This window comes from Lipotes vexillifer, unplaced genomic scaffold, assembly GCF_000442215.2.
Source record: "Lipotes vexillifer unplaced genomic scaffold, Lipotes_vexillifer_v1.1 scaffold1002, whole genome shotgun sequence".
In the NCBI taxonomy this organism is placed as follows: domain Eukaryota; kingdom Metazoa; phylum Chordata; class Mammalia; order Artiodactyla; family Lipotidae; genus Lipotes; species Lipotes vexillifer.
In genome coordinates this window covers 756,355-778,305 of record NW_006796766.1, presented here as the reverse complement: position 1 = coordinate 778,305, position 21,951 = coordinate 756,355, and the positions used below count along the sequence as shown (strand labels likewise).

The 21,951-nt window shown below is 39.9% G+C and overlaps 1 protein-coding gene across 1 annotated transcript in view; it reads right to left on the bottom strand.

Annotated features, from left to right (window-relative positions):
- Window positions 1–14,711: 14,711 nt before the first annotated feature.
- PUS7 (pseudouridine synthase 7) overlaps window positions 14,712–21,951 on the bottom strand; it is a 57,939-nt gene continuing 50,699 nt past the window's right edge. Inside the window, exons 12-16 of the mRNA XM_007468982.1 lie at window positions 21,389–21,515; window positions 19,876–19,977; window positions 17,461–17,590; window positions 16,446–16,537; window positions 14,712–15,816 (exon numbers count right to left, since the gene is read on the bottom strand). Of these exons, the coding sequence (XP_007469044.1) occupies window positions 15,680–15,816; window positions 16,446–16,537; window positions 17,461–17,590; window positions 19,876–19,977; window positions 21,389–21,515 (588 nt within the window). The 3' untranslated portion in view covers window positions 14,712–15,679. The remainder of the gene's footprint in view (window positions 15,817–16,445; window positions 16,538–17,460; window positions 17,591–19,875; window positions 19,978–21,388; window positions 21,516–21,951) is intronic.

The following is a 21,951-nucleotide window of genomic DNA, read 5'->3' as shown; positions in this document are numbered from 1 at the left end:
GAGAAGTGGGGAGGGACCCAAACGTCCCTGCAATTCCAAACGTGCTTCGGTAATAAATTATCCTAAAGAGGGCTTCCTGGTCCAGCCCTGCTCTTTGTATTGAGCTCAAACCAGCCGACTGCCAGTGCCAGGATTTCCTTCATTACATACGGTGTGTTGGACTAAGTGCAATTCCCTCCTCTTTTTCCCTATCAATGTGGCCCCACCTGCTCACTCTCTTCTATAATTCCATAATTCAATGAGACCTTGGGAGAGAAAGAAGATAGATGTGTGTGTTCTGTCTGCCATATTAAACCAGAAATATATGTGAAAGTAAAGCTACAGAAAAAAATTTATTTTCAAACTTTTGTTGAACCCTCACAAGATGGAAAATAGAAAAACTTATTTCAGCTTTTTCTATTTATTATATGTTGATATTTTATTTGGAAATTAGGAACATAATTACACAACTGAATACTTGTGTAAAAAGTAGTGGGAAATGAATTAAAATTTTCTGGCCTGTTTTTAATAGAATCACAACATTTTAATATAGTATGCATACAGTGTATATGCTATATATAATATATACCATATTAATAATATAAATGAAATTTCAGGACTCCTGAGGAAAAGTACAGTTTCGTCAGTTGAATATAAATCTCATCTGAAATAAATTTAGCTTTTAAAGAAAACGAAATACAGAGAATATTAAGTGGAAAAAGAAGTTACAGCATAGTATGATACACACATTACAGCCACATTAAAAATGTGTGTATATATGTATATATATATATATATATATAAATATACGTATATGTGAGTATATAGAGGTGTATAGATATACACACACATAGAGACACAGATATATACACACATATAAACAGAGAAACAATTAGAAATCACAGCAAAGTGTTAAGTTATTTTAGGAGGTTTGGGGTTAATACAATGGCGATTGAGAAGCACTAGTGTCATGTAATTTATTCCAAGTAAGAGGGATTAATTACATATACATTAATTAATTTAAAAATACACACTGGGGGACTTCTAGAGTCAGTTCTGATATATAAAGAGTTTGGAAGTTGTTTCTCATGTCCTTAAAAGAAAAAGGCTAGGGCTTCCCTGGTGGCGCAGTGGTTGAGAGTCCGCCTGCCGATGCAGGGGAACACGGGTTTCTGCTCCGGTCTGGGAAGATCCCACATGCCGCGGAGCGGCTGGGCCCGTGAGCCATGGCTGCTGAGCCTGCACGTCTGGAGCACGTCTGTGCTCCGCAATGGGAGAGGCCACAACAGTGAGAGGCCCGTGTACCACAAAAAAAAAAAAAGAAAAAGAAAAAGAAAAATGCTAAACAAACTGAAAAATCAATGACTTTAATGGCTTTTCTCGGAGCAATAGTAGAATTGAGGTTGCAGGACAAACTGTCACGTCAGAATCTAGAGACAGGAGAACACAGAGTCACAGGTGAGATCAGCTTACCTGAAACAGAAGCTTCTGGAGCCATAAAGCAGTAGGAAGTTACATGGTAACTTCGATGAACTGCTAAAGACTGGGTGTGGACTAGCATTAGAGAGAGAGACTCTGAAGGGCTGTCGTCTAACTGAGGTCTCCATACTTCAGTGGGTTTTACTTCCAGGAACCCCACTAGGTTCTCACTATGAAGAGCCCAGATGGAACACTTGTGTTTCTGGCAGGGGGAGGGGAAAAGTAACCATTTTGAAATATGCCCAGTGTTCTCCTTAACAAAGACCTATTCAGTAGAGAGAAGAGACTTCACCAGAGCCTTAGTTCATTTGGGGGAAGGGAAATTACCCAAACCAGCCCTCTCTAGCTTTATTCTCTCACCTAAGGGGGAAAAATACTGAGAAACACTTGTGAAAGTTCAGGGACACAGGCCTATTAAAAGACTGAGATTTACACATAGGATTATAGAACATCTCCTCTCTCCCCAATACATTACCACATCAACAGGGCCACAGTATAACAGTGGACTACAGCTGAAGGAACTGCAAGGTGCAGATTCTATTCAACCACAAAGCCAACAGGGGAGACAGAAACAAGGACACTAGAGGAAATGAAAGTCTCTGACACCTACAGCTACAGCAAATATGAAACACAGCCCAACTCCTAGCCAGATTAACATAAGACCGCACATGGAACACCTACTGATCTCAGTCTCTATTACCTAATATACCTTAGTATGGCTAAAACAAGACATACTAAGTTTTAAGGCAAGAGACAAAGCAAGCATCAGAATCAGATTCAGACATGGCATAGACTTTGGAATTTAAAATAACTATGATTACTGTTAAAGGTTCTAATGAAAAAAGTAGGTAACATGCAAGAACAGATGGGTAATATAAACAGAGATGGAAACAATAAGAAAGAATTTAAAAAATACGAGAAATTAAAAACCCAGTGTAACAGAAATGAAGAATGCCTTTGATGGGCTCATCAACAGACTGGACATAATCAAGGAAAGAATCAGTGAGCTTGAAAATATTACTGTATAGTAAATATGGCTATATCCCAGGAGCTCCTGGGATATAGTAAATGTCTTCTCAAGCTCACATGAACACTCACCAAGACAAACCACATTCTGGGCCATAAAACACACTTGAGGGAATTGAAGAAAAAAATAAATCAAAGTATATTCTCAGACTACAATGAATTAAACTAGAAATCAAGAACAGAAAGATAGCTGGAAAACCCCTATATATATATATATATATATATATATATATATTTTGTGTGTGTGTGTGGTACACGGGCCTCTCACTATTGTAGCCTCTCCCGTCACGGAGCACAGGCTCTGGACGCGCAAGCTCAGTGGCCATGGCTCACGGGCCCAGCTGCTCCGCAGCACGTGGGATCCTCCCGGACCGGGGCACGAACCCGCGTCCCCTGCATCGGCAGGCAGACCCCCAACCACTGCACCACCAGGGAAGCCCCAATATATTTTTAAGTTGAAGTATAGTTGATTTACAATATTGTGTTAGTTTCTGGTGTATAGTAAAGTGATTCAGTTTTACATATAGTTTCTGGTGTAAAGTGATGCAGTTTTATATACATATAGTTTTCCATATTCTTTTCCATTATGGTTTATTACAGGATATTGACTATAGCTCCCAGTGCTACACAGTAGGATCTTGTTGTTTATCCATTCTATATCTTATAGTTTGCACCTGCTAGTCCTAACTCCCAGTCCATTCCTCTCCTGACCCCCCTCCCTTGGCAACCGCAAGTCTGTTCAATGTCTTTGAGTCTGTTTCTGTTTTGTAAATAAGCTCATTTGTGTCTTATTTTAGATTCCACATATAAGTGATATCATATGGTATTTGTCTTTCTCTTTCTGACTTACTTCACTTAGTATGATAATCTCTAGTTGCATCCATATTGCTATAAATGGCATTATTTCCTTCTTTTTTTATGGCCAAGTGATATTCCATTGTATATATGTAGCACATCTTTATCCATTCATCTGTCAATGGACACTGAGGTTGTTTCCATGTGTTGGCTATTGTGAATAGTGCTGCCATGAACATAGGGATGCATGTATCTTCTCTAATAGTTTTGTCTAAATACATGCCCAGGAGTGGGACTGCTGGATCATATGACAACTCTATTTTTAGTTTAGTTTTTTTTTTTTTTGCGGTACGTGGGCCTCTCACTGTTGTGGCCTCTCCCATTGTGCAGCACAGGCTCTGGACGCGCAGGCTCAGCGGCCATGGTTCATGGTCCCAGCCGCTCCGCGGCACGTGGGATCCTCCCGGACCGGGACACGAACCTGCTTCCCCTGCATCAGCAGGCGGACTCTCAACCACTGCACCACCAGGGAAGCCCTATTTTTAGTTTTTTGAGGAACTTCCACACTGTTCTCCATAGTGTCTATACCAATTTACTTTCCCACCAACAGTGTAGGAGGATTCCCTTTTCTCCATACTCTCTCCAGCATTTGTCATTTGTAGACTTTTTTTTGGCTGCACAGTGCGGCTTCCTGGATCTTAGTTCCCCGAACAGGGATCGAACCCACACCCTCTGCAATGAAAGCAGAGTCCTAACCACTGGACCACCAGGGAATTCCCATGTAGACTTTTTAATGATGGTCGCTCTGACCAGTGTGAGGTGGTACCTCATTGTAGTTTTGATTTGCATTTCTCTAATAATTAGCGATGTTGAGCATCTTTTCATGTGCCTCTTGGCCATCTGTATGTCTACTTTGGAGAAATGTCCATTTAGGTTTTCTGCCTATTTTTTGGGGGGGCTGTATTGGGTCTTCATCGCGGTGTGCAGGCTTCTCATTGTGGCGGCGTCTCTTGTTGCGGAGCACAGGCTCTAGGCACGTGGGCTTCAGTAGTTGTGGCGCACGGGCTTAGTTGCTCTGCGGCATGTGGGATCTTCCTGGCCCAGGGCTTGAACCCGTGTCCCCTGCATTGGCAGGCGGATTCTTAACCACTGTGCCACTAGGGAAGCCCCTCTGCCTATTTTTTGATTGGGTTGTTTGCTTCTTTGTTACTGAGTTATATGAGCTGTTTGTATACTTTGGAAATTAAGCCCTTGTCAGTTGCATCATTTGCAAATATTTTCTCCCAGTCCAGAGGCTGTCTTTTCATTTTGTTCATGAAAATCTCCAAATATTTGGAGACTAAACAATACTCTCTAAATAAAATACCAGTCAAAAAAGAAGTCACAAGAAAAAATAACTTTAATATTTTGAACTTAAATGAAAGTGAAAATACAACTTATCAAAATTTGTAGGATGCAGCAAAATCAGTGCTTTAGCAGAAAATTTGTAACATTAAATGTGAATTTCAGAAAAGATCTGAAGTCAATAATCTAAGCTCCCATCAAAAACTAGAGAAAGAAGAGGCAATTTATGCCTAGAGCAAGCAGAGAAAAACAAATTAAAAATTAGACCAGAGGGCTTCCCTGGTGGCACCGTGGTTTAGAGTCCGCCTGCCGATGCAGGGGACACAGGTTCGTGTCCCGGTCCGGGAAGATCCCACATGCCGCGGAGCGGCTAGGCCCGTGAGCCATGGCCGCTGGGCCTGCGCGTCCAGAGCCTGTGCTCCGCAACGGGAGAGGCCAGAACAGTGAGAGGCCCGCATACGGCGAAAAAAAAAAAAAATTAGGGCAGAAATCAGTGAAATCAAAAACAGAAAAACAATAGAGAAAAGCAATGAAATCAGTCCTTCCCTGGTGGCGCAGTGGTTAAGAATCGGCCTGCCAATGCAGGGGACACGGGTTCGAGCCCTGGTCCGGGAAGATCCCACATGCTGCGGAGTAACTAAGCCCGTGCACCGCAACTACAGAGCCTGCGAGCCTAGAGCCCACGCTCTGCAACAAGAGAAGCCACCGCAATGAGAAGCCCGTGCACCACAACAAAGAGTAGCCCCTGCTCGCTGCAACTAGAGAAAGCCCGCAAGCAGCAACGAAGACCCAGCACAGCCAAAAATAAATAAATAAAAATAAATAATGGAAAAAAAAAGTTTGCCATGAAAAGCAATGAAATCAAAAGCTTGTTCTTTTAAAAGAAATAAAATACATTGTGAAGGGGTGGGATACGGAGGGTGGGGTATGGGGATATATGTATACATGTAGCTGATTGACTTTGTTGTACAGCAGAAACTTAACACAACACTGTAAAGCAATTATACTCCAATAAAGATATAAAAAAATAAAATAAAATAAAATAAAATGCACTGTGAATTTTTAAAGATTAGCTTTGGTGATTTTTGTTAGAAATACGTATCAGAAAATCCCTTAGAAGATAAGATGTGAGAAAAAAATCATTTGCAGTTTTTCGCATTAACATTAATTTTGCCATTAGTATTTTACTGGACCATAAATTCTCTGGTTTTGTTAGTATAGCTGGTCAGTGTAGTTATGTCTTTATAATTACCTGTCTTTGTTGAGTATAAAATGAGGAAATTGTACATCTAAAGAGAAATATATTCTTTTACTCATTAATTTTTTAATTCTTTAAAAATTGAAGTATAGTTGATTTACAATATTGTGTTAGTTTCAGGTGTACAGCAGAGTGATTCAGTATCATTGCAGATGATATTTCATTACAGGTTACTTCAAAATAATTGATATAATTCCTTGTGCTATGCAGTATATCCTTGTTTCTCATCTATTTATATACAGTAGTTTGTGGAAGAAATATATTCTTAATCTGTCTAGTGTTAAAAACTTTACATTCAGAATTTTCTGAAAAGTAACTATTTCCAGTTTTGTGACCATCCATTATAAAGAATTTTCCATTTTCTGATTTCTTTTCCAGTTTTATTAGGCAGCCAGGCTTCCCTTTCTAGCATGCTTTTGGACTGTCTTCCTCCTGCCATCAGCTGGTATATGTACAGGAAGGAAGTACTGGACAAACTAATTTCAAGAGCTCCCTGAGGGCAAGGTCTACTTAAAGATATATCAACACAGTGCTTTCTGTATACGGGCATACTTCACAGATATTGTGGGTTCGAGTCAGACCACCACAATTAAGTGAGTATTGCAATAAAGCGAGTCATATGAATTTTTGGGGTTCCCAGTGCATATAAAAGTGTTTTATGTTATATTATCTGTGAAGTGTGCAATAGCATTATATATATAAGAAAACAATGGAAATACCTTAATTAGAAAAATGGTTTATTGCTAAAAACTGCTAACCATCATCGGAGCCTTCAGCAAGTCATAATTTTTTTGCTGGCGGAGGGTCTTGCCTCGATGTTGATGGCTGCTGACTGTTCAGGGAGGTGGCTGCTGAAGGTTGGGAAGGCTACGGCAATTTCTTAAAATAAGACAACAATGAAGTTTGCCACATCGATTGACTCTTCCTTTAATGAACAATTTCTCATTGGTGTTTGACGGTATTTTACCCACAGAACTTCATTCAAAATTGGAGTCATTCCTCTCAAACCTTGCCACTGCTTTATCATCTATTTATTATTTAGAATATTTATGTAATATTCTAAATCCATTGTTGTCATTTCAACAGTCTTCTCAGTATCCTCGCCAGGAGTAGATTCCATCTCGAGAAACCACTTTCTTTGCTCATCCATAAGAAGCAATTCCTCAACTGTCAAGTTTTATGAGATTGCAAGAATTCAGTCACATCTTTCAGCTCCACTTCTAATTCTAGTTCTCTTGCTATTTCCACCACATCTGCAGTTACTTCCTCCACTGAAGTCTTGAATCCTCTCAAAAGTCACCCATGAGTGTTGGAATCAATTTTTTCCAAACTCCTGTGAATGTTGATATTCTGACCTCTCCCCATGAATCATGAATGTTCTCAATGGCATCTAGAACGGTGAATCCAGGTGTTCAATTCATTTTGCCCAGATGCATCAGAGTAATCACAACCTGTATTAGTTACAGCCTTACAAAATGTATTTCTTAAATAAGACTTTAAAGTTGAGATTATTCCTTGAACCATGGGCTACAGAATGGATGTTCTGTTAGCAGGCACAAAAACATTTAATTTTGCTGCACATCTCCAACAGGGCTCTTGGATGACCAAGTGTATTGTAAATGAGCAGTAATATTTTGAAAGGAATCTTTTTCTCTGAGCAGTAGGACTCCACAGTGAGCTTAAAATATCCAGTAAACCATGCTGTAAACAGAAGTGCTGCTATCCAGGCTTTGTTGTTCCATTTATAGAGCACAGGAAAAGTAGACTGAGCATAATTCTTAAGGGCCCTAGGATTTCTGGAATGGTAAATGAGCATTGGCTTCAAATTAAAGACACCAGCTGCATTAGCCCCTAATAAGAGTCTTCACCCTGTCCTTTGAAGCCAGGCAATGACTTCTCCTCTTTAGCTATGACAGTTCTAGATGGCATCTTTCAATAAAAGGCTGTTTTTGTCTACACTGAATATCTGTTGTTTAGTGTAGCCATCTTCATTAATTACCTCAGCTAGATCTTCTGGAAAACTTGCTGGAGCGTCTACATTAGCACTAGTTGCTTCACCTTGAACTTCTATGCTATGGAGATGGGTTTTTTCCTCAAACCTCATGAACCAGACTCTGCTAGCTTCAACTTTTTCTTCTGAAGCTTCCTCACCTCTCACAGCCTTCAAAGAATTGGAGAGAGTTAGGACCTTGCTCTGGATTAGACTTGGCTTAAGGGAATGCTGGGGCTGGCCTGATCTTCCATCTGCACCTCTAAAACTTTCTCCATATCAGCAAAAAGGCCGTTTCGCTTTCTTATCATTCATGTGTTCACTGGAGGAGCACTTTTAATTTCCTTCGAGAACTTTTCCTTTGTGTTCACAACTTGGCTAACTCACCTCTTGGCACAAGAGGTGTAGCTTTCAGCTCACCCTGGCTTTCAACATACTTTCCTCACTAGGTGCAACATTTCTAGCTTTTGATTTAAAGTGAGACATGTGACTCTTCCTTTCACTTGAACACTTAGAAGCCAATGCAGGGTTATTAGGTTATTAATTGGCCAATTTTCAATTCTGTTGTGTCTCCAGCTGGTCAGTGGAGCAGCTAGAATACCTACAGCGTTTATTATGTTCACCGTCTTACATAGTTGCGGTTTGTGGTGCCCCAAAACAATTACAAGAGTAACATCAGACGTTACAGATCACCATAACAAATAATGAAAAAATCTGAAATACTGTAAGAGTTACCAAAATGTGACAGAGGCGTGAAATGAGCAGATGCTGTAGGAAAAATGATGCCAACAGACTTGCTCAACCCAGGGTTGCCACACACCTTTAATTTGTAAAAATCACAGTATCTGTAAAGTGCAGGAAAATGAGGTATGCCTGTACCAGGAATGCAATAAACATTTGTGGAATGAATGATGCATATTTTTTTCTTTGTAGAATTACAGATGTCAATAAGCTGTGCTGTATTTAAAACACACTATATCTAGGGTTTCCCTGGAGCAGTGGTTAACAATCTGCCTGCCAATGCAAGGGACACCGGTTTGAGCCCTGGTCCGGGAAGATCCCACATGCCACGGATCAACTAAGCCCATGCGCCACAACTACTGAGCCCGCGTGCCACAACTATTGAGCCCGCGTGCCACCACTACTGAAGCCCACACACCTAGAGCCAGTGCTCCGCAACAAGAGAAGCCACCCAATGAGAGGCCCGCACACTGCAACGAAGAGCAGCCCCCGCTCGCCGCAACTAGAGAAAGCCCATGCCAAAAATAAATAAATAAATAAATTTATTTTAAAAAAGTAAACTATGTCTAATTTTGGATTTTCACTTTTTGGAGTTATCTACATCATGAGTTACTCCTAATTAAAGCACAAGGGCCCAGCCCTAAGTAGCCAGGGTGGCTCAGGAAAGAAACAGACTTTAACTCCACATTATTAGACAGAGAGTGGTATTAGGATCGACTAAGACAGTATCATCTTTCCAAACGGTCAAGTCAATGGAAGGTGGCTTCCTTGTCAAATGAAGTGGCTGAGTCCTCGAGACCAGGGTTTTTAAGAGTGAAACCTTTTGTCTCGGTCAAAACAGGCATCAGATCTTCCATAGCGAAAACTATTTTTGTAAATAGAAAAAAAATGTAGAAACAGGATGAATGTGGCCAATAAAGAGCAGCCATGGGTTGGGGACATCTAAAGAGAGTAGCAGGGGTGCTTTTACCCACATGCTATTTGTGCCAACACAGATCTCAAAGGTTGCAAGTGGAGCTGATCAGAGTTGAAAGAGAAGTGCTCCCAGGTGTGCCTAAGTGCCTTTCATTCCAGAGAGTTAAGGTTGAGGAATTCTTGCACTTAACCGGAAGCCCTTCCTGTCATGAAAATCCATTTTGGGGTTACTGTGGACTAGTTTACAAACAAAATCTCAACAAAGAATATCACCTGCAACCTTTAAAACTCAGTCCCCAAGAAAGTGATAAAACACAGGGACTGGGAGAAAATATATGCCAATTGTATATCTGATAATGTATCTAGAAAATATAAAAGAGGTCTTAAAACTCAACCACAAAAAGATGAATAACTCAATTTTAAAATGGACCAAGGATCTAATAGACATTTCTCCAAAAAACACAGAAAAAAGACCAATAAGCACACAAAAAGATGTTCAACATAATTAGTCATTAGGGAAATGCAAGTCAAAACCACAATGAGATACAACTTCACAACCACTAGGGTGGCTATAATCAGACAGATAACAAGTGTTGGTGAGGATGTGGAGAAACTGGAACCTTCATACACTCCTGGTAAGAATGTAAAATGGTGCAGATGCTTTGAGAAACATTCTGGCAGTTCCTCAGAAGATTAAACAGAGTTAAAAACATTCTGGCAGTTTCTCAGAAGATTAAACACAGACTTCCTATATGACCCAGCAATTCCACTCCTAGTTATATGCCCAAAAGAAATAACATATATCCACACGGAAACTTGAACAAAACTGTTTCTAGGAGCATTATTCATGATAGCCAAAAGGTGGAAACAACCCAAACATCCGTCAAATGGACGAATGGATAAACAAAATGTGGTATATTCATACATGGAATATTATGTGGCAATAAAAAGGAATGAAGCACTGACACCTACTACACCATGGATGAAACTTGAAAACATTATGCTAAGTGAAAGAAGTCACAAAAGGCCACATCTTGTATAACTGCATTTATACGAATGATCAGAATAGACAAATCTATAGAGACTGAAAGTAGATCTTGCCAGGGACTGGGTATGGAAAGTGACTGCTGATGGGTAAGGGGTTTTTTTGGGGTGATAAAGGTGGTGTAAAATTGATTGTGGTGATGGTTGCACAGCTCTGAATACACTAAAAAACCTCTGAATTACATACTTTAAATAAGTGAATTGTACAACATATGAAATTTATCTCAACAAAGCTATTAATAACAAAAACAAGGCAGAAACTTCAGCCCTGCTTCAATCGCCTTACCCCACCTGCACAAACAACTTGGGTTCCCAGCTTTGGGTGCTAACCGGTCACAAAATCCTCACTATCATCCCTGAAACCTCAATTCATATGCCATGAATTTGGAATCTAAAATCTAAACAGAAGCTGCACTAAAGATCAGCTCTGCATTATTTAGTGGAGAGAAAATTGCAGAGCGTCATTGGAACAGCTTAAGGAAAATTTCAGCATCCTGAAATATTTCCCATCTATTAACAGTCATGTTTGCTATGTGCTCCCATAGTAAAAACATTTAGTCCCAATAACCATAAAATGTAATAATCAATTAAGCATTTCAAAATCACATTTAACTAGCCTTACTCCCAACTTACATATTCACAGTATGACAAATTAAACCTTAACACTGAAGGCATATTTACCATTATACCAATGACATGCAATAAAGAAGTGCTCTTTCAAAACCTTACAGTCGGGCTTCCCTGGTGGCGCAGTGGTTGACAGTCCGCCTGCCGATGCGGGGGACACGGGTTCGTGCCCCGGTCCGGGAAGATCCCACATGCTGCGGAGCGGCTAGGCCCATGAGCCACGGCCGCTGAGCCTGCGCGTCTGGAGCTTGTGCTCCACAATGGGAGAGGCCACAACAGCGAGAGGCCCGCGTACCGGAAAAAAAAAAAAACGAAAACCTTACTGTCCAACACAGTAGCCACTGGCCACATGTGGCTACTGAACACTGGAAATGTGACTAGTCTAAACTGAGGTGTGTTCTAAGTGTAAAATACACACTGTATTTTAAAGACTTACTACAAAAAGGAGACTGAAAAATATTTAGCTTTGCATATCACATGTTGAAATGATCTTTTAGATATATTGGTTTAAATAAAATACATACTATTAATCCCACCTGTCTCTTTTTAAACAGACTCAATCACTGGGACTAGAACATTTCAAATTACATACGCAGCTCACATGATATTTCTATTGGAAAGAGTTGCTCTAGAAAAACATTTAGAGCTTTTGAGGGGAAGGTAAGTATGCATCAGAAGACAGGGCTCTGAAAAACTTCTATTATAGTTCCCTGTTGTCATCTCTTTTATATACTGGTCACTTTGCAGGAGTCTTTTTAGCATGGGTGGAAAAGCTGTAACACAAAGTCATCACCGTACTCCTGCGAGACAACACAATCATACGGACCCTCCAACCGTACTTGCTTTCTGCAGCTGTTGCTTTCATAAGAAGCTACAGCATGTGCCAGCCAAGAAGGAAAGTTTTAAATGACATCAGTTAAGGATAATTGTAATTATCCAGCAGTTCTGGATAATTTCCCCCTGTGGAGCAAAAAGGCCTCAGAGCTTTAAGTATGGTTTGACTGAACCTTTGGACAAGGTATCTAGATGAAAGCAAGGGCAGAAAAAGGATCACAGGTGATCCAGGAGGAAACCAGAACGTGAGAAGCATTGAACTGAGTTTAAGGAAGACCCCTAGGGTGATCTACTTCAAGTGGGAACTCTTAAGCCATCAGTGTGAGCCCTGGATCTAATCGCAACGTAACCCCACCTGCACCTGTGGAATGCGTGTTACCTGAGCATTTGCCTTTAATCATTAGCATCACTGGATGTCGCACCTCCTGTGTATTGGAATATTTCTGGTGACGGATTTGTTATCCAGAGCAGTGCTGTCCAGTACAGCAGCCACTAACCACACAGATGGCTATGGGGCTGTTGAACTGTGGCTAGTGTGACTGGGAAGCTCAACTTCATTTTAGTTAACTTAAATTTAAATTAACACGCGTGGCTAGGGCTGCTGTACTGGCCAGCAAAGGTCTAGAGCCTTGCTTCCCCAAGTGTGGTGTGCAGACCAGCAGCACAAGCACCTCTGGGAGTTTGTTAGAAACACAAGGTATTTCTGACTCCATCTGAACTTCCTGAAATACATCCTGCAGTAACAGCATCTCCAGGTGATTCCTATGCACATTAACGTCTGGAAAGCACTGACCCAGAGTAGGGGGTCTTAGCTGAATACTACACTGTATAAAAAGTTAGCACATACGTGTATGTATAGGTGTACGTATGTGTATATACATGCTTTACCCCTTTCCTTCCCCTGGAGACAATGTCCACACTTTTTCCTTAGATTTTCCAAGGAGTCTGTGATCCAAAACAGAAGTTTTATCCTATAGAAATGTAGCTCCATAAAGCAGGAAAGCAGATTTCATTGAACAAAGAAAAACTTTTAAATTACCCTTTGTTATGCAGGCACACTCTTCAATTCATGAAGGGCAGAACCTGGCCATCCATGGCTTTGAGGTTCTTCTGCTGTGTTCTCATTTCTTCACCCATGCTACCCACAAAATACATTCTCCTAGACTGTTTTTATGTTTCAAAATACCACATGTACACGCATTAGCACAGATAAGAAGTTGGTACAACATTTGTATATATTCTATTTTGTATTATACACCCATACCCACACCCTGATTTTTTAGTGCAAAATTGGCCACAAAATGCACTTTAGTGCAAATACATACCGGTTTGTGCTAATTTGTACAGCCTGGAACAACTGGTGGAGTTTTAAGTACTGATGTGCTGTTGCAGCTGCTACCAATTTTTCGGTTGATTCAGGAATCAACCAGGAAAAAAAAAACTTTTATTAGTATCATAGAAGTCTAGTTGTTATCTACAACATGTAACCATGAAGATTCGGGAATCAACCAGGTATCTTTTTAATGAGTATAATGGCAGTCTAGTTATAATCTACTACGTGAAACCATGAACAAAAACAGTTGATGGTCAGCCGGTGGTTATTTAGCTTATTTTTCCATCAGTAGATAGCGCTGGTTTTATATTATAATAACACTCATCCTTTATTATTTGTTTGGTAAAAATTTAGGAAACAAAGATTTCTTTTTTCAAAGATACTTTTATGTTGAGGATGCGGCTGCCATCAGGCTTCGTAAACCTGCCTCACGGGAATCCTGCCCCCGTCCCGCCCCACACCTCCACTTTGTTAACAACAAGATGCTACGGCAATGATTTATTCCCAGTTGACTAAGTCCCTAGCATTAGATATGTCCCCAAGTCTCAAAATGGCTCTAAGAATCTGCCTTGAATCATTATCCTCCACTGCTGTTTAAGAGGAGACATGCAGAAACTGGTAGTCAGCTAATGCAGCCAGGAAAATTAACTCGTCACAAAGAGCCACAAGTATCAATACTTCGAAAATGAAGAAAACATAAGTTTAGCCTCACTTTTTTTTTTTTTTGTAATATAAATTTATAAATGCAGAAGTACGGGATGCACTTGCAACATGAAGAGTTAGGTTCCCTCAATAAATACTTTCTCACTAATGAGTCTGGTGAAGAATAACTTGCTAGCACTGGAAAGTACAAATAGACAAATCATACATTTAATACATTTGGCCCTGGTGGGGCAAAAGATTCTTTAGAAATTAGCCAGCTGAAAGGGTAATTTACCAGGAGGGTTCTAATCTTTTTTTAACCTCTGCAATGTGACAGACATCATTAAAACACCAGGGCTAAAATACAATTTTCCATCTTGTTTCCTCTGCCAGATACAGGACGAACGTCATCCACATTCCCGTGGTGGAGTAGGGTGGCTTTTCTCTATCCCTTTCTTTTCCATCCAGAAAGCAAGCTGGAAGGCAAGTGAGTGGTGCTACTGTAAGAATAACATTGATGCCAGTCTAACATGGTCAATCAGTCATACAATTGGACACGCCATCATATTATCTCACACCCAGTCACGACACACCTTTTCTGAGGATCTCTCATTCATTTAGTTTCTCGCCTTCAGTAGGGCCAACATTCTCATTTGCATTCAGTTTAAGTATTTATTTCATTTATTAACATAACCAGTAGAACTGAGTTTTTAAAAATATTTATTATATTTCGTTCTAGAAATGATGGTACAATTACGTCACACACCTTTGGGAAGGCATATTTATGCTTTCACACCAGAGCATAGTTTTATGCATGGCCAGAACTGGAAATACCTAAGCCGTGAATAACAAAAGGATAATGCTGTTGATAGGAGGAGCCCTTGTAAGTTTTCAAAAGCTTTCTTCTCTATCATTTATTTTCGGGCAGATATCAATCAGTCCAGTGGGAGGAGTTCTGAACATAAAAGGCACCTAGAATAAAAATTAGACCTTAACTAACAAAAAGAGGTGCACATGTTTACATCAAGAAACAAAAAGCCCTACTGATGCAACTCTCCAGCAAGCCAATGATAATAATAAATGCAAAAGCTACTGCAACTGAAAAGTCTATAAACACTTACCTGAACCTGGTTCATGAGCTGGATAATGACAATCACTTTGTGTTTTTAAACTTGTGGATGTTTTATCACCATTTAAACAACATGAGTACTGTTATTTATATTCACAGGTTCTAGGGGGAAGGGTCACTCTAATTATTTATCCATAGCCAAGATTTGTTTTGTGTTCTCTTAAAATGCATTGCTATGTACTCCATTCATGGATGCGTTAAAAATTACTGTTGTCCTTGGAAGAATGAAGCAAAACCTAAAACTGCTACTTTAAACCAAATTCCTTTAAATGATTATAAAGCCAGTAAAGCTGACGTTTTACTATGGTTTAAGCACCTGAAATATATTCTAACCAACTGATAATTCTCTGAGCTAGAATTAGGATCTTCAAACTTTGTATGTATGTACATATATTGCAAATTAAGCTAATAAAAACTTGGAAAAATACAAACAGTTGTTTTAGTACAAAGATCCAAAATCCACAAAGGGGTCTGTACTAAGAGGAAAATGAACAGGAAGCCAGCAAACATGTGTCTGCATTTTCTAATCTGGAGACAAAGGCCTCAGCGGAGCCAGGTGGTATTCAGCTGGGTCTGGTTCTTGATGCTGGTATCCATTTTTAGCACTTCGCGAATGGCCATGGTCGCATAGGTAGAAGGAGGGAGAGAAAAATCCATCTTCAGAGCTCTGTATTTGCCTTCTGCCAGGCAAGAAAGAACAGTCAGAAAGTAAGGCAGCTGCAGACAGACTGGGGCGAGTCACATAATCTCTATACAGATAAAAGAACTGTGCTCCTTTCTTCAGCCTACTTCCCAGGGGGCCTCAGAAAATGAGGCATGGAAGTAAGAGATCTGTGAGTGAAGGATCCAGCTGAATCCCTATAGTAATTCTACCTGGAACCTTCATAGAAAGGGTAGGTGACAGAAGAGCATAGGAGAGAAACACACGTAAAATGAAAAAAAAAAAAAAATTACAGTACAGGGTGAAAACAGACAAAGGAATGGCAACAAGAATTTGACAATGAAAAGGCATTTTAGACTCTTTTGCTGGGTTTTCACTTAACTTTGTTAACTCTCTATGGGAGTGGGGAGGATATTCAATCACCTAATATCACAACCTTCTATAATGTTCATTCATTTTCAGTGGGAAATACTCTTTTAATCACTGACTTCCAACTGTAATCATAAAACTAAGATGACAAAACACAAAATAGAAATCATAGAGTGGGTTGGGAGATGATGGTGATTATAAGATTTTTTTTTTTAAATATGTTTTTGTATGAGAAAACATTTCAAAGTTGACACAGAACTGATGGCTGAGTAAACTTACCAGAAGCAAACACTGGTGGTGGTTTCCCTTCTAGGTTGTCCACATCTGTGTTGAAGAGTGGAATTTTAGGATCATCATATGCAACGACTTCCCTTTGAAACATATAAAGAAAAGTGTGAATGTGAATTTCCATAACAGGCACTTAGTTACTCATCACCATTTGTTTAGCAAGGAAAACACACAGGCCTAGTGTAAATAATTCTAGGTGGGAGTATTCAATAACAGAATACAGCCATACTTTATATATAAATACTATATAGCAAGGTGACAGATGATGCCAGCCTATGGTAAAAATAAAAAATGTTCCCCTAGGATGGAAATTCCTTTTGTATGTAGTTGTTAAGTAGTAAACTTCACTTGGCAGAGATGCAATTGAATTAATCACAGCATCTGTACTTTCTCCAGGGCGGTTATCACCACTAACAACACCATGTTGCTGTGAGAAACTGCTCTCTGGCAAGATGGAGGCCAACTCTGTCAGCCTCTTCCCACAATCCAGAGAAGAGGAGGGAAAAGGAAAAGGGAGAAGAGATGGAGAGAAGGAAGGGAGAATTTCCTGACAGTGGGCAACTAGTCCAGGGTTTAATTTTTTAAATAAAGCTTTACATAATACTAGGTTTTAAAGTATTTTAAAATGGGTAATACAAGTATCTTTTTCTCTCTAGAAACATGATAATGAAACAACCATATCAGTGTGGAACTCACAGCTAATTCTGAGTAAGATAACTTGAAAATCTCAGTTTTTTAGGAATAGGGAAAAAGTTCATTCTCTGCACATCTCTTCAATAATTTAGCAATGTCAGTAAGATGTAAACTTAGCCACTTTCACTATATATTTGAATTCATTTATCTCCTGATAATCTGAAAAATACCAAGTAGTAGCAGTAATGAGAATAGTATTCAATAACAACAATAACACTTTTATGCGAGGCTGTAAGCAATGAAAAATATTTATATAATGAAAAAGGTTAAAATCTAGTAGTTCAGTTCTATTTCATTCCAGACTATTACTCACCAGCTGACATTCTGTGGACGAATAATGATCTTTCGGTAGGCCCCTGATAAGGAATAATCTCTAATTTTGTGTCTCATGTTGTCAATATCAAGATTGTCCGCTGTGAGCATTTCCCTGTAGGCTTCACTAACTAATATAAAACAAAATCAGTTGGAATGCAGCATATCAGCAAGCTACCTTGAACTATAGAGAGTAACATAAATTCTGTCACCTTAACAAAATTAATCACCTCAATTTACAATCCAATCTGTTCTCTGGAATTAAAACGTACTGACTAACTAACTAGCACTAGGTGTCTCCAGTTTAGGTTTGGCCGACTTGTAGGTTATTTTTGCAACCAGGCACAGTATCTGGGGTTAAGGGTCCCAAGATGGCTACAAAAGGCCCTTTCATCAGAAGTTACTCAACTACAATGTATATGTACTCAGAGTACTCCTTCTGGAAGAAGGTAGTTATAAATAAATGTATAAGAATAAGAGACCTGGGAACACCATCTGGCTCACCCTCGCACCTGATGTAGAAACTTTTTTACAACACCAGAGAGAGACAGTCATCCAGCCTTTGCTTTCATGTTGCCATTTACGGGGAGCTACTACTTTGTGAGGCACGCAATTGTTGGAAAATTTTTTCTGTGCCATGCTGAAATATGTCTTCGTGTGACTTCTGTCAACTGCTTTGGAACACAGATTAATTGCCTTCTTCCACATGTGTTCGTAAGTACTGGGCCTTTAAGCCATGATCTCCTCTAGACCAACAAGTTCCTCCAACTGTCCCTCCTTTGATATTTCAGTACTCCCCACCGACCCCTCATCTGCCTTGGGTAACAGGCTTACATTAATAGTAACACCGGATACTTTTCGTGTAGACTACCACCAAACTGGCCTTTTCCATCTGTACACTTGATCTTTGAACGTAAACATGAGAATTTACATTTAACCCTATTAAATGCCCTCTGCAGTTCTTTTTAAATACTTATTTTCCATATAATTAATATTAACTATTTTGGGTTATACTACTTGCAAATATGATAAGCAGATTTCTTTACTCATGTCATTCGTAAAAAACGTTGGTTAGACCAGGGTCAAGGAAAGACTCCCTCACGACCCACTTGTGAGGACAGCAGGGATCCCTAACTGAGCACTGCTGACACCAAGTGTGCCTACGTCATGAATCTACATGCCTGAACCACCACCCAGCCAGTCTGTGAGCCCCTGTCTTGGCCACGAGGTCTCCACAATCGGCTCTGTCAAAGGCTAAGCTGAATGTATGTTTTAACTGATACTAACTAGCCCAAAGTTTCTGACCTTGAGAGGTACCAGAAAGAAGAAAAGAATGCTTTCTTTTTCTCTGCTGGAAAGAGGGCAAGTGTGGCTCCAAGCATCTCAGTGCCTTCCTTCTCCACCTCCTGGTACTGGTCTCCGGTTCCTCGCTGCACCATCTATGCCATCCACGCAGCACAGGCAGGCCACCCCACCCTTGTCTACCGCCCTTATTCATTCTCCCTCCTCTTGTCTAATCCTTTTCCCTCCATGAGGCCAACCTCACACAGCAGTCTGATTAGGCAACATGTAAATGGCAAACTACCACTCAACTCTTTTATAAGTATTTGCCTTATCAAAGAAGGGTGTTAATCCTAATCATTCTGTAATTTCAAGGAATATAACATTGATAAGTAAACTAATTCTGGGCTCTTGAGAGAAAAGATGTTTTAACAGGAAAACACCTCCGACAGACCAGCCCTGGTGAGGAGTAAACTTCCAGGGTCAGTTCCACCAGGGTAGTCCCATGCTCAGGGCTGCTTTCTTTTTTGCAATTTCTGAATCCTTCAACAATAAAAGTTCCAATTCCCCTGTCAAAATGGCATCCATGAAGGTACAGAAGTAATTCTTATCAGCCTCTGGGGAATGGGAAATAAGGGTAGGGAATGCTAAGTTTCCAGTTTATAAACTTCTGAGCTCACTGACTCTTAAAACACAATGAACAGATATTACTTAACGCGGTTTAAAAAAAAAAAAGCAATGTTAAAGTAGAATTATCCATTCTCTTTCTCAATGACTCTTTCCAAACCCTTCCATCCTTAGTAAGAATTAGTGAATTTAAGAAATTTTAAATAACAGTGCCAATAATAACAGCCACAACAATAAGGATACCAACACTATCACCATCACCACCACCTCCACCACCTGGTTTCTTAATTTAAATCATCCATCTGAATGCATCTATTTCAGGGAGACTTTTATAAGCAAACACGGCTTATGTATGTTTGAAATCTAAACATTTTTTTTTCAAGTCGGTTGGAAATTAAGGTTCTAAAATCATACTTAAAATACTGATTTTTTTTTCCCTCGCTCGACTCTTGGCTGCCAGTGACTTAATTATGTCCGACTTTAACTATCTTCCCCGGAGGGAACTTACTTTTATGCTGGGGGTAGATAACATCAAAACCAGGCAAGGGCATTACCACATCATGGATGGAGTAATTATTAACATCGTCTTCCTCAATACAGGCAGCTGTGGCTGAAAATATACCAAAGGATAAATTAAGATTAAGAAAACAGGCAGTATTTCCACAAGCTCAACCTTCTAAAATTACACACCTAAGCAATCAGAAATGCAAGCGCGCCCAGGTTCAGTGCCCCATGAAGCTTAGAGAAATTAATTTGGAATATATGCCTTTCTGTCTTTTCTATTCTAACCGAAAAATAAATATCGTGGATTCAGAAAAAGTAGAAAACTAAAAATAATCTATTTCTCAGCTGCACCCTCACATTTTAGGACTCCTGGCTTTTAGCTTCTTTTTCCTCATCAGACAACACTACAAAATACTATTTGGAAAGTTATCACAGATGAATGCATTTTGCTAAAAGCATAAACAATGGAAAAAAAAAACAACCCCGTCTGTATTTAGAGGATGAAATGTGGTGGCACGGGGACATTAAAATACACCAGATGTGATCAATATTGGGTGAGGAAAAATTAAATCAGGAAAAGATTAATTAAAATTTCCAGACAAATGAAAAGCTTTAGTGCATTTACTGGGCACACCTGCAGATGAGCAGACTGTCTCCAGGAAGTAGCCAGGAAGAAATGGACTTTGGAAACAGACTTGACTTGATTCCCAGACTTCTCTCTCTCTTTTTAATTTTTTAAAAAATTAATGTTTATTTATTTATTTATTTTTGGCCACACTGAGTGGCATGCGGAATCTTAGTTCCCCGACCAGGGATCGAATCTACGTCCCCAGCAGTGGAAGTGCGGAGTCTTAACCACTGGCCTGCCAGGGAAGTCCTAGCCTTCTCTTTTTTTTTTAACCAGCTGTGGAACCTTGGGGCAAGTGACTGAACCTCGTGTGAGGAACAGAGAGAATGCTTCACAGTAATACTGAGCTTTAAACTAGAAGATGCAGGTAAAGGGCTTACTTAGCAGAAGGCCCAGCACACAGTAAGGGCTCAAGAACAGATGGGACTGTTTGCATGTCTTATGAACATTTTAGGCACAGAGTGTGCACTAAATGTCTATGATATCACAGCCCCATGTAAAGTGCGCTCCAGTCTTGTGTTGACTTAAAGAAACTCTTTAAGACTGGCCAACAACAGCAGGGAGGCTGAAGTACACCCAGAAGTGTAGAGAAGTATTAGCTAGACCCAGATTAGGGTTTGCAAAGGGATCTTAGGCAACACTTAGTCCAAATCTTATCCTAGCTGAGAAAATGGAAGCCCGGAGAGAGTCAGGTGCATAGTTTCAAATCAGATGCCTATTTTTCATTGCATATGACAGATCCATACCAGTCAGTCTGAGCTTACAATGTCTTTCCATTTCAAGCTTACCAGACAGCTATCTTAACCAGCAGCCAGGCTGGATTTTAAGCACTAGTGTCAAAAAACTGAACCCAAGTTTGGGTGAGCAAGGATGGTGCCTGCCCTTTTACCTCCTTTGAGAACAAGGTCCCCCGGGACAGGGTTCAGTCCATACTCTTCAATCCTCTTGCTCACCATGTTGTTCCACACATAGCTCTGATAGCTATGAATATACATTAAGCGATTGTTTCTTGGTATCTGACGGGAGAAAAATAAAAAACAGGCAAGAGGAAAAAAAAATACATTCCAAATATTAAAAGTACTGTACTTTCCAAGACATCCCACTTGTTTAGTGGTGCCCCTAGTACAAGAAACTCGTAACTTCAATCTCCCATTTTTCTAACAGACTATAGAAACAGTAACTGACACACAGCCACCAATTTTAGAGACGGAAGCCCTCAGACTAGGGGGTGTTCATGATCAGCAGCAGCTGCAGTGGCTCCCGTTTTGCACCCACAGTTCAGACGTTCATGCGAAGAAAGCAAGTGCTTTGGAATTTATACCCTAAATCAAAGATACAGACTTCAAACTCAAGGAATTTACACCTCAATCATAGAGCTAACAGTGCTTTCTAATTCTATGGAAGGAGAAAGCCTGTATGACTGAACTGACAACTAATTTCCTGCAGCAGGAA